Here is an 18327-nt window from a genome sequence, read left to right as displayed (position 1 = left end):
TTTCCAAGTTAAATCTGCAACAGGGAGGTAGTAAATCCTTTCCCCTGAGCTTGTAAAATGTACAGACCCCAAAGTGTCACACACCCATGGAAAAGGTGCAGTGAGGATAAGAGGCAAATGCCCAACCACCCACCTTCATCATCCACTCTCCAAGGAACAGTCGTGGTTTAGACCTTTGCAGCACACACTGAGGAGGGGAAGAACTTAACAGCTTAACAAAGCCCTGGGTGATGGTCACTTGTTTCCAGACAGGGCTGGGGGTCACTGGTGCAGTGCTCCAGCTGTGGCACTGGGTCACACTGAGCATGCTAAGAGAGAAACCACAAAACTCCAGGAAAACCAGGAATAGTTTGCTATTAAAAGTTACAATTTCAGAACAGAATCCCCAGAGATTGAGAAGTCCAAGGCCAGCATACCTGAGTCGCGATGGGCCTGAGGTTTAAGGAGAGGACTGAAGAGCAGCCTGAAGTAGGTGAAGGCAGCGAGCTTCAGCACCCTCAGCCCTCTGCATGGCCACAGAGGAGCAGCTCATCAGTGCAGAAGGGTAAACCCATACTTGGGATGATCTCCTGCTCTCCTCTAACCCCTGTCAGGCTCCACCACTGGTGCTCTGGCTTTGTCCAGACCCATTTTGGGTAGCTCCAAGGATGGAGAATCCATGATCTCCTTGGAAACCTGTACCAGTCTGTCATCCTCATGGTGAAGAAGCCTTCCATGACATTGAGGGAACCTCCTGGGTTTCTCTTTGTGCCCTGGGGCTCTGGTTCTGTTACTGGGCACTATGGAGAAGATCCTGTCTTCTTTGCTCTCTCTCTTCAGACACTGATGAGTTCCCCTGGAGCCTTCTCCTCTCCAGGCTGAACAGTGCCAACTCTCTGAGTGTTTCCTCATGGGAGAAATGCTCCAGTCCATCTTCACAGCCCTTCATTGGACTCTCTTCATCCCTTATACTGGGGAGCTCCAAATGGGATCCAATACTCCAGTTGTGGCCTTATCCGTGCTGAGCAGAGGGGAAGGATCCTCTCCCTCACCTGCTGGCAACACTATTGCAGCCCAGGACATTGTCCACCTTCTCTGTCCTCATGGTCAACTTAGGGTTGAGGCTCAAATGCTCAACAGAGACAGTTAGAAGCTGAATTGACATTTAATGTGCGGTAACAACCTGGGGCCATCACATACAGACACAAGACATCCCAGGAAGCAGCTACAACCGTCGGGCTGTTGAGGTCCCCTTTAGCATCACAACCTCTGCTGTCAACCAAAAGAGAAGCTAAAGCTGCACCCTGCACTAAAGAGGGAAGAAAAAGAGGAGGAGGGGGATTCCAGCTGCACATCTGGGGCTCCTGGATGCATCCACTGAGGATCTGAGATCACCACTGACTCCTGTAACAGCTTCTTCCTGCTGTGACAGCATGAGCTCAATGGCAGAGAACCTCCAGTGTGCACATTTCTTGAGTTGAAGGAATAACACTTCCCACCCTGAGACCTTTCTGCAGTCACAGCAAATCCAAGAGTGCTCCTTTTTGCCCTTGGAATTGTGTTATTGGTCTTTGGATCTCAGGAGTGGGTGCAGAGATGAGACAGAAAGTGCTAAAAGTGAGGTTAAAACACCCCATCAGGCAGCAGTAGTGCAGCCTTTGCAAGAAAGAGGAAGTAAAACACATTGTTCCTCTGTTCCATCTTTCTTCCAGTTTTGTTCTGGATAGAAACATGGATTTTAAAGCCTATTTGCAGCTCAAGACATCCAGGGACCTCATGGCTGAAAAAAGGGACGGTGGGTACAAGTGCCAGAGTTTAGTGCTGGATAAGGGAAGTGCAGCCACCTCAGGGACCCACCTTTAGGTGTGGGGCACATCCCAGACCTCAAGAAACCCTCATCCTGACCCACCTCTTCACAACATGGTGCAGTTCACGGCTCCTGGGTTTCTCACTGCAGAAATCCATGTGAGGATGTGTTATGCAGGGCAATGCTGGGTTTTTTTGTGCTCCTTGCAAACCTGAGGAGAACTGTTCATGTCTTGATTAAATACTGGTCCTCATCTTGATAACTGTCCATGTTTTCCTTAAATGCTGGTCCTTATCTCATCATTGGAAGGGAGAAAAGGATGTTGGGGAGGACTCTGAGGTAGGGCAGAGCTACAGAGTGGGGAGGAAAGAGGGTGGAAAGGGAAGGAAGGAAAGAAGAATGGATTTGAGTGTAAAGAATCCAGAATCCAGGTCTCCTGAAGTACAGACTCTCACATGACAGGATTTAACTAACCCAGGCTGCTGTGGACACCTTCATACCAGACACCAGCAGACGCAAGAAGAGGCTCAAGTGCACGTTTGGTGTACCCAGACTTGGCTGCTCTCCCTGGTGCCAAACTCCAGGGCTGATCCATGTTCATGTTTCCAACACCTCAGTGCTCTGCAGCACCAGGGTCACTTGTAAAGTGCCATCTTCTTGCTCTGGTACATGTACATGTAGGCATCACAGAAGAGGCGCTTGGCCACTCCATCCATGTCCCGAGGCTGCTTCAGAGCCAGTGCAGCCAGTGGCAAGTCCAAGTATTTGGCAACTTCGGGGCACAGCGTTACTGTGGGAATGTTGAAGCCATTTTCACCACCTAAGAGAGAAAGGAGGAGAAAAGTCCAAACCAGGTCCTAAGGGACCTACAGCTCAAGCAGACACATTCATTAATGGGTTCAAACTTAAAGAGGGGAAGTTCAGGTCTAACTTCAAGTTCTTTAAGGGTTCTTTAAGGAAGTTTTTTACTGAAGGGGGGCTATAGGGATGCTGGGGATGGACTATTCATTAGGGACTGCAGTGATAGGACAAGGGGTAACGGGTTAAAACTTAAACAGGGGAAATTTAGATTGGCTATAAGGAAGAAGTTCTTTACTGTGAGGGTGGTGAGGCACTGGAACGGGTTGCCCAGAGAAGTGGTGAATGCTCCATCCCTGGCAGTGTTCAAGGCCAGGTTGGACAGAGCCTTGGGTGACATGGTCTAGTGTGAGGTGTCCCTGCCCATGGCAGGGGTTTGGAAGTGGATGATATTAAGGTCCTTTCCAACCCAAACCATTCTGTGATCACACTCAACACTCAGTGTGGTGCCCCAACCTGAGAGCTCTGGAGGTCAACACCAAAGCGGGGACACGTCCTCACCGTGCCTGTCAGCCATGCTGTCAAAGAACATCCAGTGGTCATTCTCAGGGCCGTACTTCACAAAGGAGACATAGTGACTGGTCTCGATGCAGAGCACTGCAAAGAGCTCCATCTTCTCATGAGGGACCTGCTGGCAGCCCCGGATGCTCCGGGTGTGGAATTCCTCTGGGATGTGAAGCTCTCTTGGCTTGTGCGTTTTGCGATGGTAGTGGGAGTGAACCTGAGGAGAGAGGATTTGAGGGGTTGAAAGTGGATGATCTTAAGGTCCTTTCCAACCCAAACCAGTCTGTGATGGGGTGGCACTGCTGAGAGGGTAGAATTTACTTCTCCTGCCATGAAAAGGAGGATGCAGGGGTCAGACCCCCGGTTCATTCCCCACTGATCTGACTCTCATGGTCCCTGCGTGGCAGGGAATGACACTGCCTCATCAGGCTTCATAGAATCATGGAATCTAGGAATTACAGATTCCAGTTCCAACCGGCTGCCATGGGCAGGGACACCTTCCACTAGAGCAGCTTGCTCCAAGCCCCTGTGTCCAACCTGGCCTTGAGCACTGCCAGGGATGGGGCAGCCACAGCTTCTCTGGGCACCCTGTGCCAGCACCTCAGCACCCTCACAGGGAAGAGCTTCTGCCTAAGAGCTCATCTCAGTCTCCCCTCGGGCAGGTTAAAGCCATTCCCCTTGGCCTGTCCCTACAGGCCCTTGTCCCAAGCCCCTCTTCCAGGTTTCCTGCAGCCCCTTTAGGCACTGGAGCTGCTCTCAGGTCTCCCCTTCAGGAGCCTTCTCTTCTCCAGGCTGCCCCAGCCCAGCTCTCTCAGCCTGGCTCCAGAGCAGAGCTGCTCCAGCCCTCGCAGCAGCTCCGTGCCCTCCTCTGGACTCTCTCAAACAGCTCCACATCCCTCTTGTGCTGTTGCCCCCAGAGCTGGATGCAGGACCCCAGGCTTGGCAGCAAGAAGCTGAGATGGGAACTTGCCACCCTCTAAGGAAGATGAGAAAGTTGTTGCTCCTGGTGGGACAGCATGGAGGGCTCAGTGCTCTCTTTGGGCTTATTTAGGCTCTGTGTAAGCAGAGGGTTCAGTAACGTGTGGCACCTAACCAGCTCATGCTGCTAATGTGACTCTCAGGGAGAAGCCCTGAACATTCTGAAATGCTGCAGGGACAGCATGGAAAATGAGGGAATTCTGGGAGGCTCAATCTGCTGTCAGCACCAAGGCAGGTTTGATGAGCAGCCAAAGATGATGAATACCTGTCTGGAGCAGGAGCTGCAGAACTGCTTCAGGCCTGTAGCTGCAAACACCTTGTCTTTGAAACACTCTGAACACTCCAGGGTGGCAACATCTCCACACAAGCAGCATTCCCTGGGACCTGCAGGAGAACAGGGGTGAGGAAATAGGTCTCCTCCGCATCTCGCCTGAAACCCAGCTTGTCCTGCCAAAACTGGTGTTCAGGGAAGTAGACTCATATCATGATCCCACCCCACATCTGCTCCCAACCCAGAGAGGTGAGACCTGTCACCTAACTCCTCAGAGGCCCAACCAGTAGCTTTAACACGTCCCAGCTTACTGTCAAGCAGCAGATCTGTTATATCCAGCTCCAAGGAAGGAATGATTTTGCTGAACATTTTGTATTCCTTCCCAAAACGTGGCATTTGGATTATGAAGCATGACGGGATCTGGGAAAAGAAAGAAAAAGAAGTCACCCTGTGAGAAGAACCAAGCTCCAAAGACTCTCCTCTCCACATCGCTGCTGGGAGTAAAGGCTTTTTGCTCTGGTCACAAGATGAAATGGCAACAGGGAAAGCACAGCCCTCTTCCCAGGTCATGCTGAAATTCCCAAGGCTCTTGTGACTGTATCCTGCTTCTTTGTAGTGTTGGATATCAGACTCCAGGATATCAGGCACAAGTATGTCGGAGGAAGCAAGAAAGAGGCAGCAGAGAGCAGTGTAGGCAGAAGGCTCTGGGCTCACCTCCACTAGCTTCAGATCAGAGGACAGGAAGGAGCGTTCCACTAACTGCTGCACGTCAGGAACCACCAGATCCTCCTGTTTGTCCATAAATATCTGGTAACAGTAACAGTCCTGCTCCTTCTGGCCTCCTGACCTGTAAGGAGTGGGCATGGGGCTTGTTTATATGGTGCCACAAACACTGGAGCTCCCAAACATATGGGGTTTGTCCTGCAAGAGCTACTGTGCCTAAGGCACCAAAGGGCTGCTTGGTGCTATGCTGACACGAAGCTGTTTTTCCACCCAGAAATACTGATTTCTCAGCCTGGAGAAGAGAAGCTGCGTGGAGACCTCAGAGCAGCTTCCAGTGTCTGAAGGGGGCTACAAGGATGCTGGAGAGGGGCTCTTCATCAGGGCCTGGAGTGACAGGACAAGGGGTGATGGGTTCCAACTGAAACAGAGGAAGTTCACATTGGAGATAAGGAAGAAGTTCTTTAAGGGTGCTACGGCGCTGGCACAGGGTGCCCAGAGAAGCTGTAGCTGCCCCATCCCTGGCATTGTTCAAGGCCAGGTTGGACACAGGGGCTTGGAGCACCCTGCTCTAGTGGAAGGTGTCCCTGCCTGTGGCAGGGGGGTGGAACTGGATGAGCTTTAAGGTCCTTTCCAACCCAAACCGTTCCATGCTAAATAACTGCCATGAGAAGGGGATACAAGCACCATCTTCAGTCTCATTATCCCTCTGTAGCATCACATCCTGCTCCTATGAGCAAAACTCATTTCCGCTGCTTGATGGAAATATTAAAAGAGGCTTCAACGTGCTTTAAACCAAGTGCACTAGAGCAGAATCGAACTCCTCCTCAGATGAAGGCTCTATTTATACCTTCACACACAAACCTCAGCGCATTCAGGAGGTGTGGGAGATGTTCTGCACATAACCCACCCCCTGCAGCCCTGAGCCAGCAGAGAAAGGATTTCCTTCAGCTGACCCTGTGCAGAGGAGCTGCAGCACAGAGTCGTCTTTGTGCTCAACCTTTCCAAGCACTCCATAATCTGCAGCTTGACTGACACCTCAACAAAGCAGCACAGAAAGCAAACAATCCCCTTCTGTGCTCCTCAACAGCGCAGTTATTTTTGGCTTCCTTCAGCCTCTCATCCTCTTTGTAGAGCCCTGAAAATCTGGGAGTGCATCCACGGAGTGCCTGTTTGAGAGGCTATGGGATCTGAGCCAGCTTAGCAGGTCTGGACACATCCCAGACACATCCAAAGGCTGTCAGATGTTTCTTGCTCTGCACTGAAGTTGGACACTGTGTTTCTCAAAGCACTGCTGGCTCTCCCTGAGGGTGACACAAGGGGTTTAGCACAGTTCTCTAAAGGTGGCACCTCCAAGGAGTGTTTAAAAGTGTCTTTACCTGGATGTGTCACCTGGAACAAGACCACAGAGAGGAGCTGCATACAACTCACTGAGCTGTATCTCCAAAGCCACAATGAAAGGGTGTAAATAACACCCAGTGATGGTAAGGTGGGAACTAAGAGCCTAGGTAAGATGTATCACTTGGATACGAACACTTACTGCAGTTTCAAGAGTGGTTCTATCCCCAGAATCTGATGCATGATGAGATTGAGGAATTCCTCAGGATCTAGAAAATGAAACAAAAACCTAGGTCACACCACACCAGGAATGCTATGGTTTGCACTGAAGGCAAAAACCTGCCAGATCAACATGAACCAGCATTTCCTGAACCTGGAATGTCCTGGTTCACTCTAGGTAAGGGGAAAATGGGGCTAAAAGTTGGGCGAGCATGAGGAAACCAAACCAGCCTTCACATACTGCACTGAGAAGCCTCAGGCCATCAACACCAGCTCAGAGACTTTAATGGACTGTTACTAACAACCAGAAGTATAAACTCAAAGTGAAACCAGGGAAAACTCTGTAAACTCAAGCAACTGAACAGCAGCTAAACCACCCATGGCTAAAATCAGCATCTAATAGTACAAACTACAAGTGGTGTTCAATGACAAGATACCTGGATGTCCCAGCTCATTGCAGGGGATTGGAACTAGATGACCTTTAGAAGTCCCTTCCAACCCACAATTCCCATCTTTCTATAGACTTCAGGATAAATTTTCAGCTGAAAAGAGTTTTAAAAACTGAAAATACATGAGATGCGCATCTTTCTGTAAGTGAACATGTAATGCATGCAGCAGGCATGATAATGCACATGCCTGGAAGCAGCACACAGTGAAGCTGTCAGCCTGGATGAGGCAGCACACAGGGAATCGAACCAGGGAAGGCCCCAGAGAGCATCTTACCTTTCTCAGCATTGGTAAAGCTTGAACACTGGCCCTTGTCAGTCAACTGCTCCCTGAGGTGCATCACACTCTTGGCATTGACAAAGCCAGTCCTAGAAACAAGAAACAGCTGTAGATGATCTCTCCAAGGTATTTAAATCATGAAATCATAGAATCATAGAATAGTTAGGGTTGGAAAGGACCTTAAGATCATCTAGTTCCAACCCCCCTACCATGGGCAGGGACACCTCACACTAAACCATCCCACCCAAATGGTTCAGGTTGGAAGGGACATTCAAGCTCATCCAGTTCCAACCCCCTGCCATGGGCAGGGCCACCTTCCACTGGAGCAGCTTGCTCCAAGTCCCTGTGTCCAACCTGGCCTTGAACACTGCCAGGGATGGGGCAGCCACAGCTTCTCTGGGCACCCTGTGCCAGCGCCTCAGCACCCTCACAGGGAAGAGCTTCTGCCTAAGAGCTCATCTCAGCCTTCCCTCTGGCAGGTTAAAGCCATTCCCCTTGGCCTGTCTCTCCATCCCTTGTCCAAAGCCCCTCTCCAGGTTTCCTGTGGCCCCTTTAGGCACGGGAGCTGCTCTCAGGTCTTCCCTTCAAATAGCAGAGGGGCAGAGTGCCCTTCCTGACCTGGTGCTCATGTTCTGGGGATGCAGCCCAGGATGCAGTTGGCTTTTTGGCTGCAAGCGCACACTGTCCCACTTTTCATCCCCAAATCCTTCTCTGCAGGGCTGCTCTCACCAAATCTCAGCATCACAGAACACCCCAGGGTTGTATTTCTATATAATCACATGCATCAGTGCCAGGACATCTCAAGGAAGATGCTAATGTCTGATGTTCAGGTCTCCATGCCTCTCTCCCACACCTCTCTAGGGAGGATGAGGAAAGAACCTGGTATCTTTGATAAAAATGCCAAAGAATTTAGCCTCATGCCAGGGTTTCCTCTCATCCAGCCTGGCACTGACACTGCCTTTGGGCCTAACTGCTGCTGAAGCAATGCCACTGGTCCACCTGCTCCAGGGTTCCCTTCGGAGGTGGTCTGAATCCCAGGAATCCTCCTGTTATGAGGTACTTTTGAGCAGAAGATCCTCATGCACATGCAGGAGGAGTTGTGACAGCCTTAGAACAGAGGGAAAGGTTTAATTGGAAGAGGAAGCCAATATGAAGCCCTTTGGATGTGGGTGGCAGGAGAAACCCTCCAGGTAACCCTTCCCTTAATGACAAGTACCATCTAGAAGGGCAGCAGAGAAGGTGTGAAGGGAGATGGACGACTTCCAGGATTCCCACATATTATACTCACCTTCGGAGGGGATTAACAATCTCATCCCTCAGAATGCTCTGGACGTTCCTATCACACAGCGGGAAGGGCTTGAAGAGCATGGAGTCCACCACAGATGTACAGGAGAAGAGGCTGTGGAAAGAGAGTGATGGGTGTAATATTTGCAGCAACAGTTAGAATCAAACCATTGTGCCTGGTGACGGTTGCTTTGATTCTCAACAGTCCATGCATGCAGTTACAGAAGGGTGAGTGGCAGCAAATCTCCATGGTGAGAGAAACCACATCAGGTTTAATGAACACTGGTAGGAAACAGCCCCAACAGCTCGGACACAAGGTCTCGTACTTTGCAGCCCAAACTGCTCAGGAGGGGGCACCACTGAGGCTTTTTCCCTCTCCAAACAGTGAAGCTGGGATCTCTTGGGCGGTTTCTTTGACATATTTCCAGCCAATACCTCCAGTGACAGTGTCAGCACGGTGCCAGGATCTCTCAACACCCTGCTTGACAGACACACGGTACTTTAGGTGCTGGATCAGCACCAGTGTGGCAACAGGACCAGGGCAGTGACTGTCCCCCTGCACTGGGCACTGGTGAGGCTGCACCTCGAATCCTGGGTTCAGTTCTTGGCCCCTCACTACAAGAGAGACACTGAGGTGCTGGAGTGGGGCCTGAGAAGGGCAGCGGAGCTGGTGCAGGGCCTGGAGCACAACTGTGATGAGGAACGGTTGAGGGACCTGTGGGGCTCAGTCTGGAGAAGAGAAGGCTCAGAGGGGACCTGATCGCTCCCTACAAGGGCCTGACAGGAGGATGGAGCCAAGAGGGGGCTGGGCTCTGCTCCCAAGGAACAAGGGACGGGACAAGAGGAAATGGCCTCAAGCTGCACCAGAGCAGGTTTAGATGGAGCTGAGGAACAATTCCTGCCCCAGAGGGTGCTCAGGCATTGGAACAGGCTGCCCAGGGCAGGGCTGCAGGCACCGTCCCTGCAAGTGTTCACACAGCGTGGAGACGAGGCCTCAGTGCCATGGGTTAGTGGTGGCCTTGGCAGTGCTGAGGTAATGGCTGGACTGGATGAGCTTAAAAGGTCTTTTCCATCCTGGCTGATTCTGCGTGCGATTCTGTGTGTATTCATGAGGGGTACTCCAGGGCCTGAGAACAAACCCCTCAGAATTCCCAGGAAATGCTGCAGTTTAGGGCTCTATCCAATTCAAAAAGCACTCATTTAATCAGCTGGCATCATCCAAACAAGTCCTTACCTGAAGAGAGCTGCATCCATATAGCAGGAATTACAATGGCCTTGGATCCCCTTCATCCGCCCTCGCAGGACACGCACTGCTGCCTCATTCCTGAGGGGAGGAAAACTGTCTGGAGCGTTGGGAAGAACTTCTTGTCCTCCTGCAAAGAGAAGCAACTCCCTTGAGCTTCCCACTTCGTCTGGCTCAGCTCTGCCCTTCCCTGATGGCATTCCCTGCTCAGAAGTCAGCACCAGGCTCTTCTGTGCTGCTCCTGATGGGATTCAGCCACACTGGGATGACGAATTGTCTCCTTAGTAATTTCTCTACTGTAATCAGAGCCAAAACCAAACCAGAGACATATCCTACCAATCCATACCCACCTCTGCCAGGTATAACAAAGAGCTACAAATGAGCTGGTGCTATGTTATATCGAAGGTTAGGATCTACCTGTCCTGTAACCCCAGGAGCAAGGGGACAAACAGGCAGCTCTGCTTTAATAGCCTCATCCTGCTGGTCTGCCATCTCAAGCTTCCCAGGTGGCCTTCTCAATCTGCTCTTTCCTGGTTTCTTCAGCATTTCTCCCCTTGTAATTCAATCATCTCTCTTCAGCATGCCCTTAAGACAGTTTCCCATGTCCCTACTTCCAGTTTTTGGGACATTCCTAGAGGAATCCTGCTGTCTCATCTCCAGTCATCTCATTCACTGTTTCTAAATGGTTAGCTCATGTTGGCTTCTGTGCTCTGGAGGAATTCCTTCCTATTGAAATGAAAATACTGACCTGTTCTTCTTGTGAAGGACTTAACCATCACATCAAATTCTGCACTAAAGCTGATTTAATCCTGTCTCCCTTTCCAGGGGCATTCCCTATAATTACCATCAACATCCTTAAAACTGGCATCTTTTGGAATACTCAAAGGAAGTGAAGAATATTAAACCACTGATTAAGACACTGTCTGTGAGGTTTCTCCATAGTGTGCCTTGTCCCAGCACAGCCCTGTCTCCCTTCTCCCTAGAGTGAGCCCTTGTGATGAACCTCATGAGGTTAAACAAGGCCAAGTACAACGTCCTGCATGTGGGCTGGGGCAATCCCAAGCACAAACATAAGCTGGGTTGAGATGGAATGGAGCAGCCCTAAGGAGGACCTGAGAACCTCAACATGACCCAGCAGTGTGTGCTTGAGCCCAGAATCCCCTCATGTGCTGGGCTACACCCCCAGAGCATGAGCAGCAGGTCAGGAAGGGGATTCTGCCCCTCTGCTGCTTGAAGTGGAAACCTTAGAGGAGCTCCAGTGCCTAAAGGGGCTACAGGAAACCTGGAAGAGGGTCTTTGGACAAGGGATGGACAGACAGGCCAAGGGGAATGGCTTTAACCTGCCAGAGGGAAGGCTGAGATGAGCTCTTAGGCAGAAGTTCTTCTCTGTGGGGGTGCTAAGGCGCTGGTACAGGGTGCCCAGAGAAGCTGTGGCTGCCCCATCCCTGGCAGTGTTCAAGGCCAGGTTGGATACAGAGGCTTGGAGCAAGCTGCTCTAGCGGAAGGTGTCCCTGCCTGTGGCATGGTTTGGGACTGTGTGAGTTTTAAGGTCCCTTCCAACACAAACCATTCCATGATTCTATCTTACCATAATCTATGAGGCTCAAATAACTGCTGTGTGAACTCTGGAACCGAACATCGGGTTGGCAGCACTGCAGCTTCACAAAGAGGCCACGCTTCGGAGCACAGTGGAAGTAGTACTTGCCTAACCATTCACCATCACTGATTCCCTTATCTTCATCCTGGGAAAAAAACAGTGAGGAATAGCATCAGAGCACAAATTCCCCATATGGCCATCTAATACTAAACATCTAAACCTAAACAGGGGAAGTTTAGATTGGACATAAGGAAGAATTTCTTTCCTCTTAGGGTGGTGAGGCACTGGAATGGGTTACCCAGGGAGGTTGTGAATGCTCCATCCCTGGCAGTGTTCAAGGCCAGGTTGGATGGCATGGCTTAGTGTGAGGTGTCCCTGCCCATGGCAAGGGGTTGGAACTGGATGATCTTAAGGTCCTTTCCAACCCTAATTATTCTATGATTCTATTTTAAGAGCCGTGTAGTTTGATCCCATTTTGTTGACTGTTTTCATCCCTGTTTCTATCCCTGGCAGTGTTCAAGGCCAGGCTGGACAGAGACTTGGGTGACATGGTCTAGTGCGAGGTGTCCCTGTCCATGGCAGGGGTTAGAACTGGATGATCTTAAGGTCCTTTCCAATCCAAACCATTCTATAATTCATTTATTCCAGTCATGTGTTGAACCTATTGATGCCACTTGTAGGATTCATGATTATTCCATCCCACATTCCAATCACAATGTTCTGGAAGAGAGTGAACCAATCCTCATAATCACCTCACAAACTCCCCTTCCCAGCCTAAAGGAAGGCCCAACTGGCTGCTTGTCCTCACAGTTCACTCTCCAGTACATCAGAGGCCCACATTAGGCTGTGAAACACACAAGTGGAATGTCTTAAAAGACAAAAGCAACCAAGAGCAGCCCACTCTGATGCCCCATTTCCCAGCAGGAAATGTTTGCTCCTCACCAGTTCAACTCCTGCCATCTTGTGCTCAATTTGGGGCAGGTAGCCCAACCAGCGGATGATTCCAGAAACCTGAGTTCCTTTGTCCAAGGTGATCTGGACCATGGAGTTCACTTCCAGGGCTGAATTCCCCCCGTCACACTCCTCACTGCTCTCACTGACCTCTTGTTTCATCTGGTTTGGGGGTTCCAAGCCCATGTTGGTCTCAAAGGGTGAAAATAAACCTGGTAGGTAATAGAGAATGTCAAGTGAGGTAGGAATGACAGTCACCTGATGACGAACACCTCTGGATCTTCTCTAATACCAGGTCTGCTTCGAAACTCAAGCATGAAGCCCAGCATCAGAGACACAAGGTATAATTCCCAGTGATATGGCCAAGCTGGTCTAACAGGCTAAAAGGGGATGATCCTGCTCATTTCCCTGCTCAAGGCTGTGCGGTCCAGTCTCTTGCTGGTCCTGGAGCTAATCCAGCCCTTCCCTGAGCAGTTCTGAACTACTGGAACAGCAGAAGGGGGTTATTCCCAAATTATTCTTCTGCCTTTAGTGAGATGAATCAACTCAGTGAAGAATCTAATGACAGCTCTAGAGAGATTCCACTGAGTTCTTGTCTTGTACAGTGACTCAACCATTGTTGTGCTTTTCCTAGTCTCTGGCATCAGGATGAGGCTCCTGCTCTATATTCACCAGGTAAATTAAAGACTCTTCAAGCACTGATGCCTCTTCCTTTAAGAAATACTGCCCTTCAATCACACCCTCTCTTCTTCTTTCTGTCAAACTCATCTTTAGCTGCCTAATGCAAAGAATGTTACCCAGAGGGACTTTTCCATGGAGCTTCTCTGCCTCCTGATCAACTGAACTGGGATTAGCTGAAGATTTTGTTGGATCTTCAGCTCATCAGAGAGAAGAAATAAACCCCAGGAACACAGGGAAGACACATCTGATGATAACTTACTTTGCAAGTTTTCCTTAACAACAGAATCCAGAGGGATTTCTCTGAAAATGTCAGTTGTTCCTTCTTCTTCCTGAAAGGAGAGAAGAATTCATCAGCGAAATGCTTTAGCAGCCATAAGGCATTCCTGGAATATGAAGCAACTATTCAAAAAGGCCTGGAAGGTTTGCATGGAACCTCATGTCCCTTTTAGTATGGGTGGAGAAGTGATTCAGAGCAGCCTGAGGAGAAGGACTTGGGGTGTTGCGTGAGAAGCTCTCCATGACCCGGCTTCGGTGTGCGCTTGAGCCCAGAGCCTCTCCGTATCTGGACTGCACCCCCAGAGCGTGAGCAGCAGCTCAGGGAGGGGATCCTGCCCCTCTGCTGCATGAAGGGCAGACCCCACTTGCAGCACTGTGTGCAGTTCTGGTGTCCTCAACATAAGAAGGACATGGAGCTGTTGGAGTAAGTCCAGAGAAGGCCACAGGGATGAGCAGGGACTGGAGCACCTCCTGTATGGAGACAGGCTGAGAACATTGGGGCTGTTGAGCCTGGAGAAGAGAAGCTGCGTGGAGACCTCAAAGCAGCTTCCAGTGTCTGAAGGGGGCTGCAAGGATACTGGAGAGGGACTCTTCATCAGGGACTGGAGTGATAGGACAAGGGGTGATGGCTTCAAACTGAAACAGGGGAGATTTAAGTTGGATATAAAGAAGTTCTTTACTGTGAGGGTGCTGAGGCACTGGCACAGGGTGCCCAGAGAAGCTGTGGCTGCTCCATCCCTGGCAGTGTCCAAGGACAGATTGGACAGGGCTTGAAGCAACCTGCTCTACTGGAAGGTGTCCCAGCCCATGGCAGGGGGTTGGAACTGAAGGATCTTAAGGTCCTTTTCAACCCAAACCATTCTATGGCTTCCACCTCCTTAAGTCCCCCAAACCCAAGACAAGGCATCAAGGCTGCTCTTACCGGACAGATTTTAACAAGCCACTGGGTTCCCCTCCTATAAACTGCCATGGCTATTCCTTTGGTGAGGACCTCGTCCACATAGAAGCTAACGGCGTCTCCCACTTTCACAGGGACTACCTCCTCCGTGTCTGCTTTTGGCTTCTGCTTCCCACAGTTGTCATCTGGAACAAGCTGGACTTTGGTAAATGGCAAGAAGATCCCACAGTTCTTCTTACACTTGAAATACTCAGTGCCACGGTAGGACCCATCGCTGTGCCCTCTATTTTCTCCTTCACCCTGAAAACAGGATAGAAAACCATATTACACAAAGAAAACATGAAGGGAAAACAAGGAAGTCCCTTTCTTGACCCCTTTACCTGTAACTCCACCCCAAAGAAGACGGGAGACAACACAGCAGTGCTTCTATAAATGCTCCCAATGTAACGGATGACTCCAGGGAAATACTGGTGCTCAACCTTAGCCATCACCCTGTGGCCAGGCAGAGCCCTCAGAGCTGCCTCGAGGTTCCTCCTGTCCAAGAAGAAGTTCAACCTTTCACAGTGGCTGTTGATGGCCAGGAGGAAGGAGGCCACCTTCTCAGGCACAGGTTGAAGGATCTCCATGTTGATGGTGACAGTGGAGCTGTCATCCAACATGATGACCCTCAAGAAGCAAGTGGAGCGTCTGTCATCGGAGAAGTTGCGCAGGTAACTCCTCTCACTGCAGAAACACAAGTTTCCAGCTTGGAATAACTTGCTGCCATAGGAACAGTCTTCTGTCAGGATGTAATAGCAGTTGCCATCTCCTGAGGAAGGCGGGAGGTTGGTCATCGTCATTCCCCTGGGTTGTGGGAAAGGAGATGGTCACACAGGTGAAGATACATGTATGTTATAGTCAGAGAATCAACCAGATTGGAAAAGACCTTGAAGAGCATCAAGTCCAACCATTATTGTAGGATCTAAGAAGAACGTAGGTGGAAGAGGCTTGAAGCAGGTTGCTCAAAGCTTCACCTAGTTGAGTTTGGAGCATCTCCAATGACGGAAATCCCACAACATCCCTCATTGCTTTGGCCAAAGCTTCATCACCCTCATTGTGAAAATAGAAAGAAATTCCATCTGGCCAAGGTTTCCCCATGTTCCTGCTCATCCCTGTTGCCTCCTGTCCTCCCACTGTGCATCCACAGGAAGAGTCTGGCTCTGTCTTCTCTACTAAACCCTATCAACAAGAAGCTGCACAAAGCAGCATCTCCTCATCTGTCTGTTCTCTATGACACTGCACCGCTTCTCTGGGCACCCTGTGCCAATGCCTCAGCACCCTCACAGGGAACAGCTTCTGCCTAAGAGCTCATCTCAGTCTCCCCTCGGGCAGGTTAAAGCCATTCCCCTTGGCCTGTCCCTACAGGCCCTTGTCCCAAGCCCCTCTCCAGGTTTCCTGCAGCCCCTTTAGGCACTGGAGCTGCTCTAAGGTCTCCCTTCAGGAGCCTTCTCTTCTCCAGGCTGCCCCAGCCCAGCTCTCTCAGCCTGGCTCCAGAGAACTGCTCCAGCCCTCGCAGCAGCTCCGTGGCCTCCTCTGGACTCACTCCAATCAGTATTAAATGTATGAAAAGAAATCAGAGGTAAATTTTTGTGCTTAATTTGAATCAAATTAGAGCCAAATTCCCATTTCTAGGCCATGGTGGTAAGTAAGAAAGGAAAAAAGGTGTCATCTTGGTAGATGCTTCTTAAAACACTGAAGCAGAGAGAGAAGGAGTTGAGCAGATGCACTTAAGGGAAGCAGAAATACACTCAGGGCATTGCAGCAGGAAGCAGGAATGCAGCTACTCACAAGAATAAGACATGGATGGACTGGGAGGAAAACGTAGGCAGAGCTTGCATAGAAAAGCTCCTCAGAGCTCAAGGAGGAACCTCACTCGCGATTAATCATGGAATGGCTTGAGTTGGAAGGGCCATTAAAGCTCATCCAGTTCCAACCCCTGCCATTGGCAGGGACACCTTCCACTAGAGCAGCTTGCTCCAAGCCCCATCCAACCTGGCCTTGAGAGAACTTAACATTCCAAAGGATCAGGAAAAGAGAAATCACGGCTTGTGCTGGAAAAACATCACCCGATGCCTGGAGATTCCCTGGTGTTTGGGCTTGTTGTGGCAGCTTCCAACAGGAACAACTCCCTCTGGGGCAACTGCTGGGAAGTCATGGGACACTCTATGGGGTTACACGAGAGCAGGAGGTGGAAGAAATCCCTCAGCACGCAGCAGTTCCCTTATTCCCCACCTATGTAAGTCACTGCTGAGGTTTTACAGCCCTGGCAGCAGAGCAAAGGCTTGAAATCCTGGGATTCCAAAAGGATGGAATTAAGGAATAACATCACATGCCCCAACCCCCCTCTGCGCAGTCTTCCACTTTCAGGGCCTTGGTTTTACTTCACATTTCATTTGGTTTTTAAAGTTCCTTCTCCACAAGGAGAAGAACAAAGAGAACTGTGCAGAATAAAGGGGTTTCCTCATCAAACCACCAGAATTAACCATTTTCCTCACCAAACCCCCAGGAACGAAGCAGTTCTAGCATCGAAACCCCGAGAACCAATCATTTTCCTCATCAAATTCCCAATAATTAACCATTTTCCTGATGAGAACCCAAGAATCAACCTTTTCCCTCATCAAACCCCCAGGATCAACCATTTCCCCCACCAAAATCCCAAGAATGAAGCATTTCCAGCACCAAAACCCTGAGAATCAGCCGTTTCCCTCATCAAAACCAAAGAATCATAGAATCAATAGTTAGGGTTGGAAAGGACCTCAAGATCATCCAGTTCCAACCCCCCTGCCATGGGCAGGGACACCTCACACTAAACCATCCCACACAAGGCTTCATCCAACCTGGCCTTGAACACTGCCAGGGATGGAGCACTCACAACCTCCCTGGGCAACCCATTCCAGTGCCTCACCACCCGAACAGGAAAGAATTTCCTCCTTAGATCCAATCTAAACTTCCCCTGTTTCAGTTTTAACCCATTACCCCTTGTCCTGTCACTGCAGTCCCTGACGAAGAGTCCCTCCCCAGCATCCCTATAGGCCCCCTTCAGGTACTGGAAGGCTGCTCTGAGGTCCCCACGCAGCCTTCTCTTCTCCAGGCTGAACAGCCCCAACTTCCTCAACCATTTTCTTCATCAAAGTCCCAATAATCAACCGTTTTCCTTACGAAAAACCTCCAAAATCAACCATTTTCCTCACCAAACCCCCACAAAGACAGCATTCTCCTCACCAAACCCCAGGAACAAACCATTTTCCTCACGGAGCCCTAAGCACAAACCATCCCCCTCAGCAACCTCGGGAACAGCCCGCTCTGTCCCCACAGCACACGCACAATCCCCACCCCGGGGTCACATTCACTCCAACGGGTGACACCGGGGCTTGTGCTGCCCCAAACAGCGCCCAATCCCAACGGATTCCGCAATGGAAGCCGGCAGGCACCAAGGGACTGATCTCAGGGCGAAGCCGCGGCAGTAAATGGAGCCGGGGCCGGTCCTGAGGTAACGGGGCGGGGGGGAACACACGGCAGCGGCCCCACAGGGCGCCAGGGCCGGGGAAGGGGCGGCTGTGGGCGATGTCTGAGGAGGGGCAGGCACAGGGGAGGCCGGAGGGGGGTGCCCGGGGTCTGAGGGGGGTCCCGGGGGAGGGAGTCCATGCCCGGCCCCCCTGCCCCGGCTCTCACCGTCCGCAGCGCCCAGCCCCGCTCTTCCGCGTCTGGCACCACTGCCACCGCCGCCGCCGCCACCACAGCGCCGCTTCCGGCCCGCCCGGGCTGCCACAGCCAATGGGGAGCGGCGAGGGCAGCGCGGGAGCCAATGAAAAGGAGAGGGCGGGGCTAGTAGGAGCGATGAGGGTGGTGCCGCTGCGTGGCTCCGCCTCGTGATGCGTAAGTGGGGTGCCCGAGGGGTGGCCCCGTGTCCCCATGGCCCCGTGTCCCTGTGCCACTGCATCCCCATGGCCCCGTGTCC

At 51.0% G+C, this 18327-nt stretch overlaps 1 protein-coding gene across 1 annotated transcript; it reads right to left on the bottom strand.

Annotated features, from left to right (window-relative positions):
* Nucleotides 1–337: 337 nt before the first annotated feature.
* LOC136009003 (ubiquitin carboxyl-terminal hydrolase CYLD-like) lies at nt 338–17132 on the bottom strand. Its single transcript, XM_065669075.1, has 14 exons — nt 14711–17132; nt 14355–14630; nt 13416–13485; nt 12467–12687; nt 11516–11669; nt 9919–10057; nt 8689–8799; nt 7398–7489; nt 6658–6724; nt 5112–5244; nt 4709–4817; nt 4392–4510; nt 3146–3365; nt 338–2606 (listed from the first exon to the last, which is right to left on the bottom strand). The coding sequence occupies exons 1-14, from the start codon at nt 15167–15169 to the stop codon at nt 2422–2424; spliced, it is 2355 nt and encodes a 784-aa protein (XP_065525147.1). The 5' UTR covers nt 15170–17132; the 3' UTR covers nt 338–2421.
* Between the last annotated feature and the right edge of the window lie 1195 nt (nt 17133–18327).

This window comes from Lathamus discolor, chromosome 2 (genome assembly GCF_037157495.1).
Source record: "Lathamus discolor isolate bLatDis1 chromosome 2, bLatDis1.hap1, whole genome shotgun sequence".
NCBI lineage: Eukaryota > Metazoa > Chordata > Aves > Psittaciformes > Psittacidae > Lathamus > Lathamus discolor.
Note: the sequence above shows the minus strand (reverse complement) of the source record. Positions and strands in the feature narration are given on the sequence as shown.

Coding starts and splice junctions, on each gene's coding strand:
- LOC136009003 (XM_065669075.1), bottom strand. CDS start 15,169: ATGACGATGACCAACCTCCCGCCTTCCTCAGGAGATGGCAACTGCTAT. Junction 12,688..13,415: donor TGTTAAGGAAAACTTGCAAA/GTAAGTTATCAT, acceptor ATTACCTACCAG/GTTTATTTTCACCCTTTGAG. Junction 10,058..11,515: donor TTTGAGCCTCATAGATTATG/GTAAGATAGAAT, acceptor TTCTCTTTGCAG/GAGGACAAGAAGTTCTTCCC.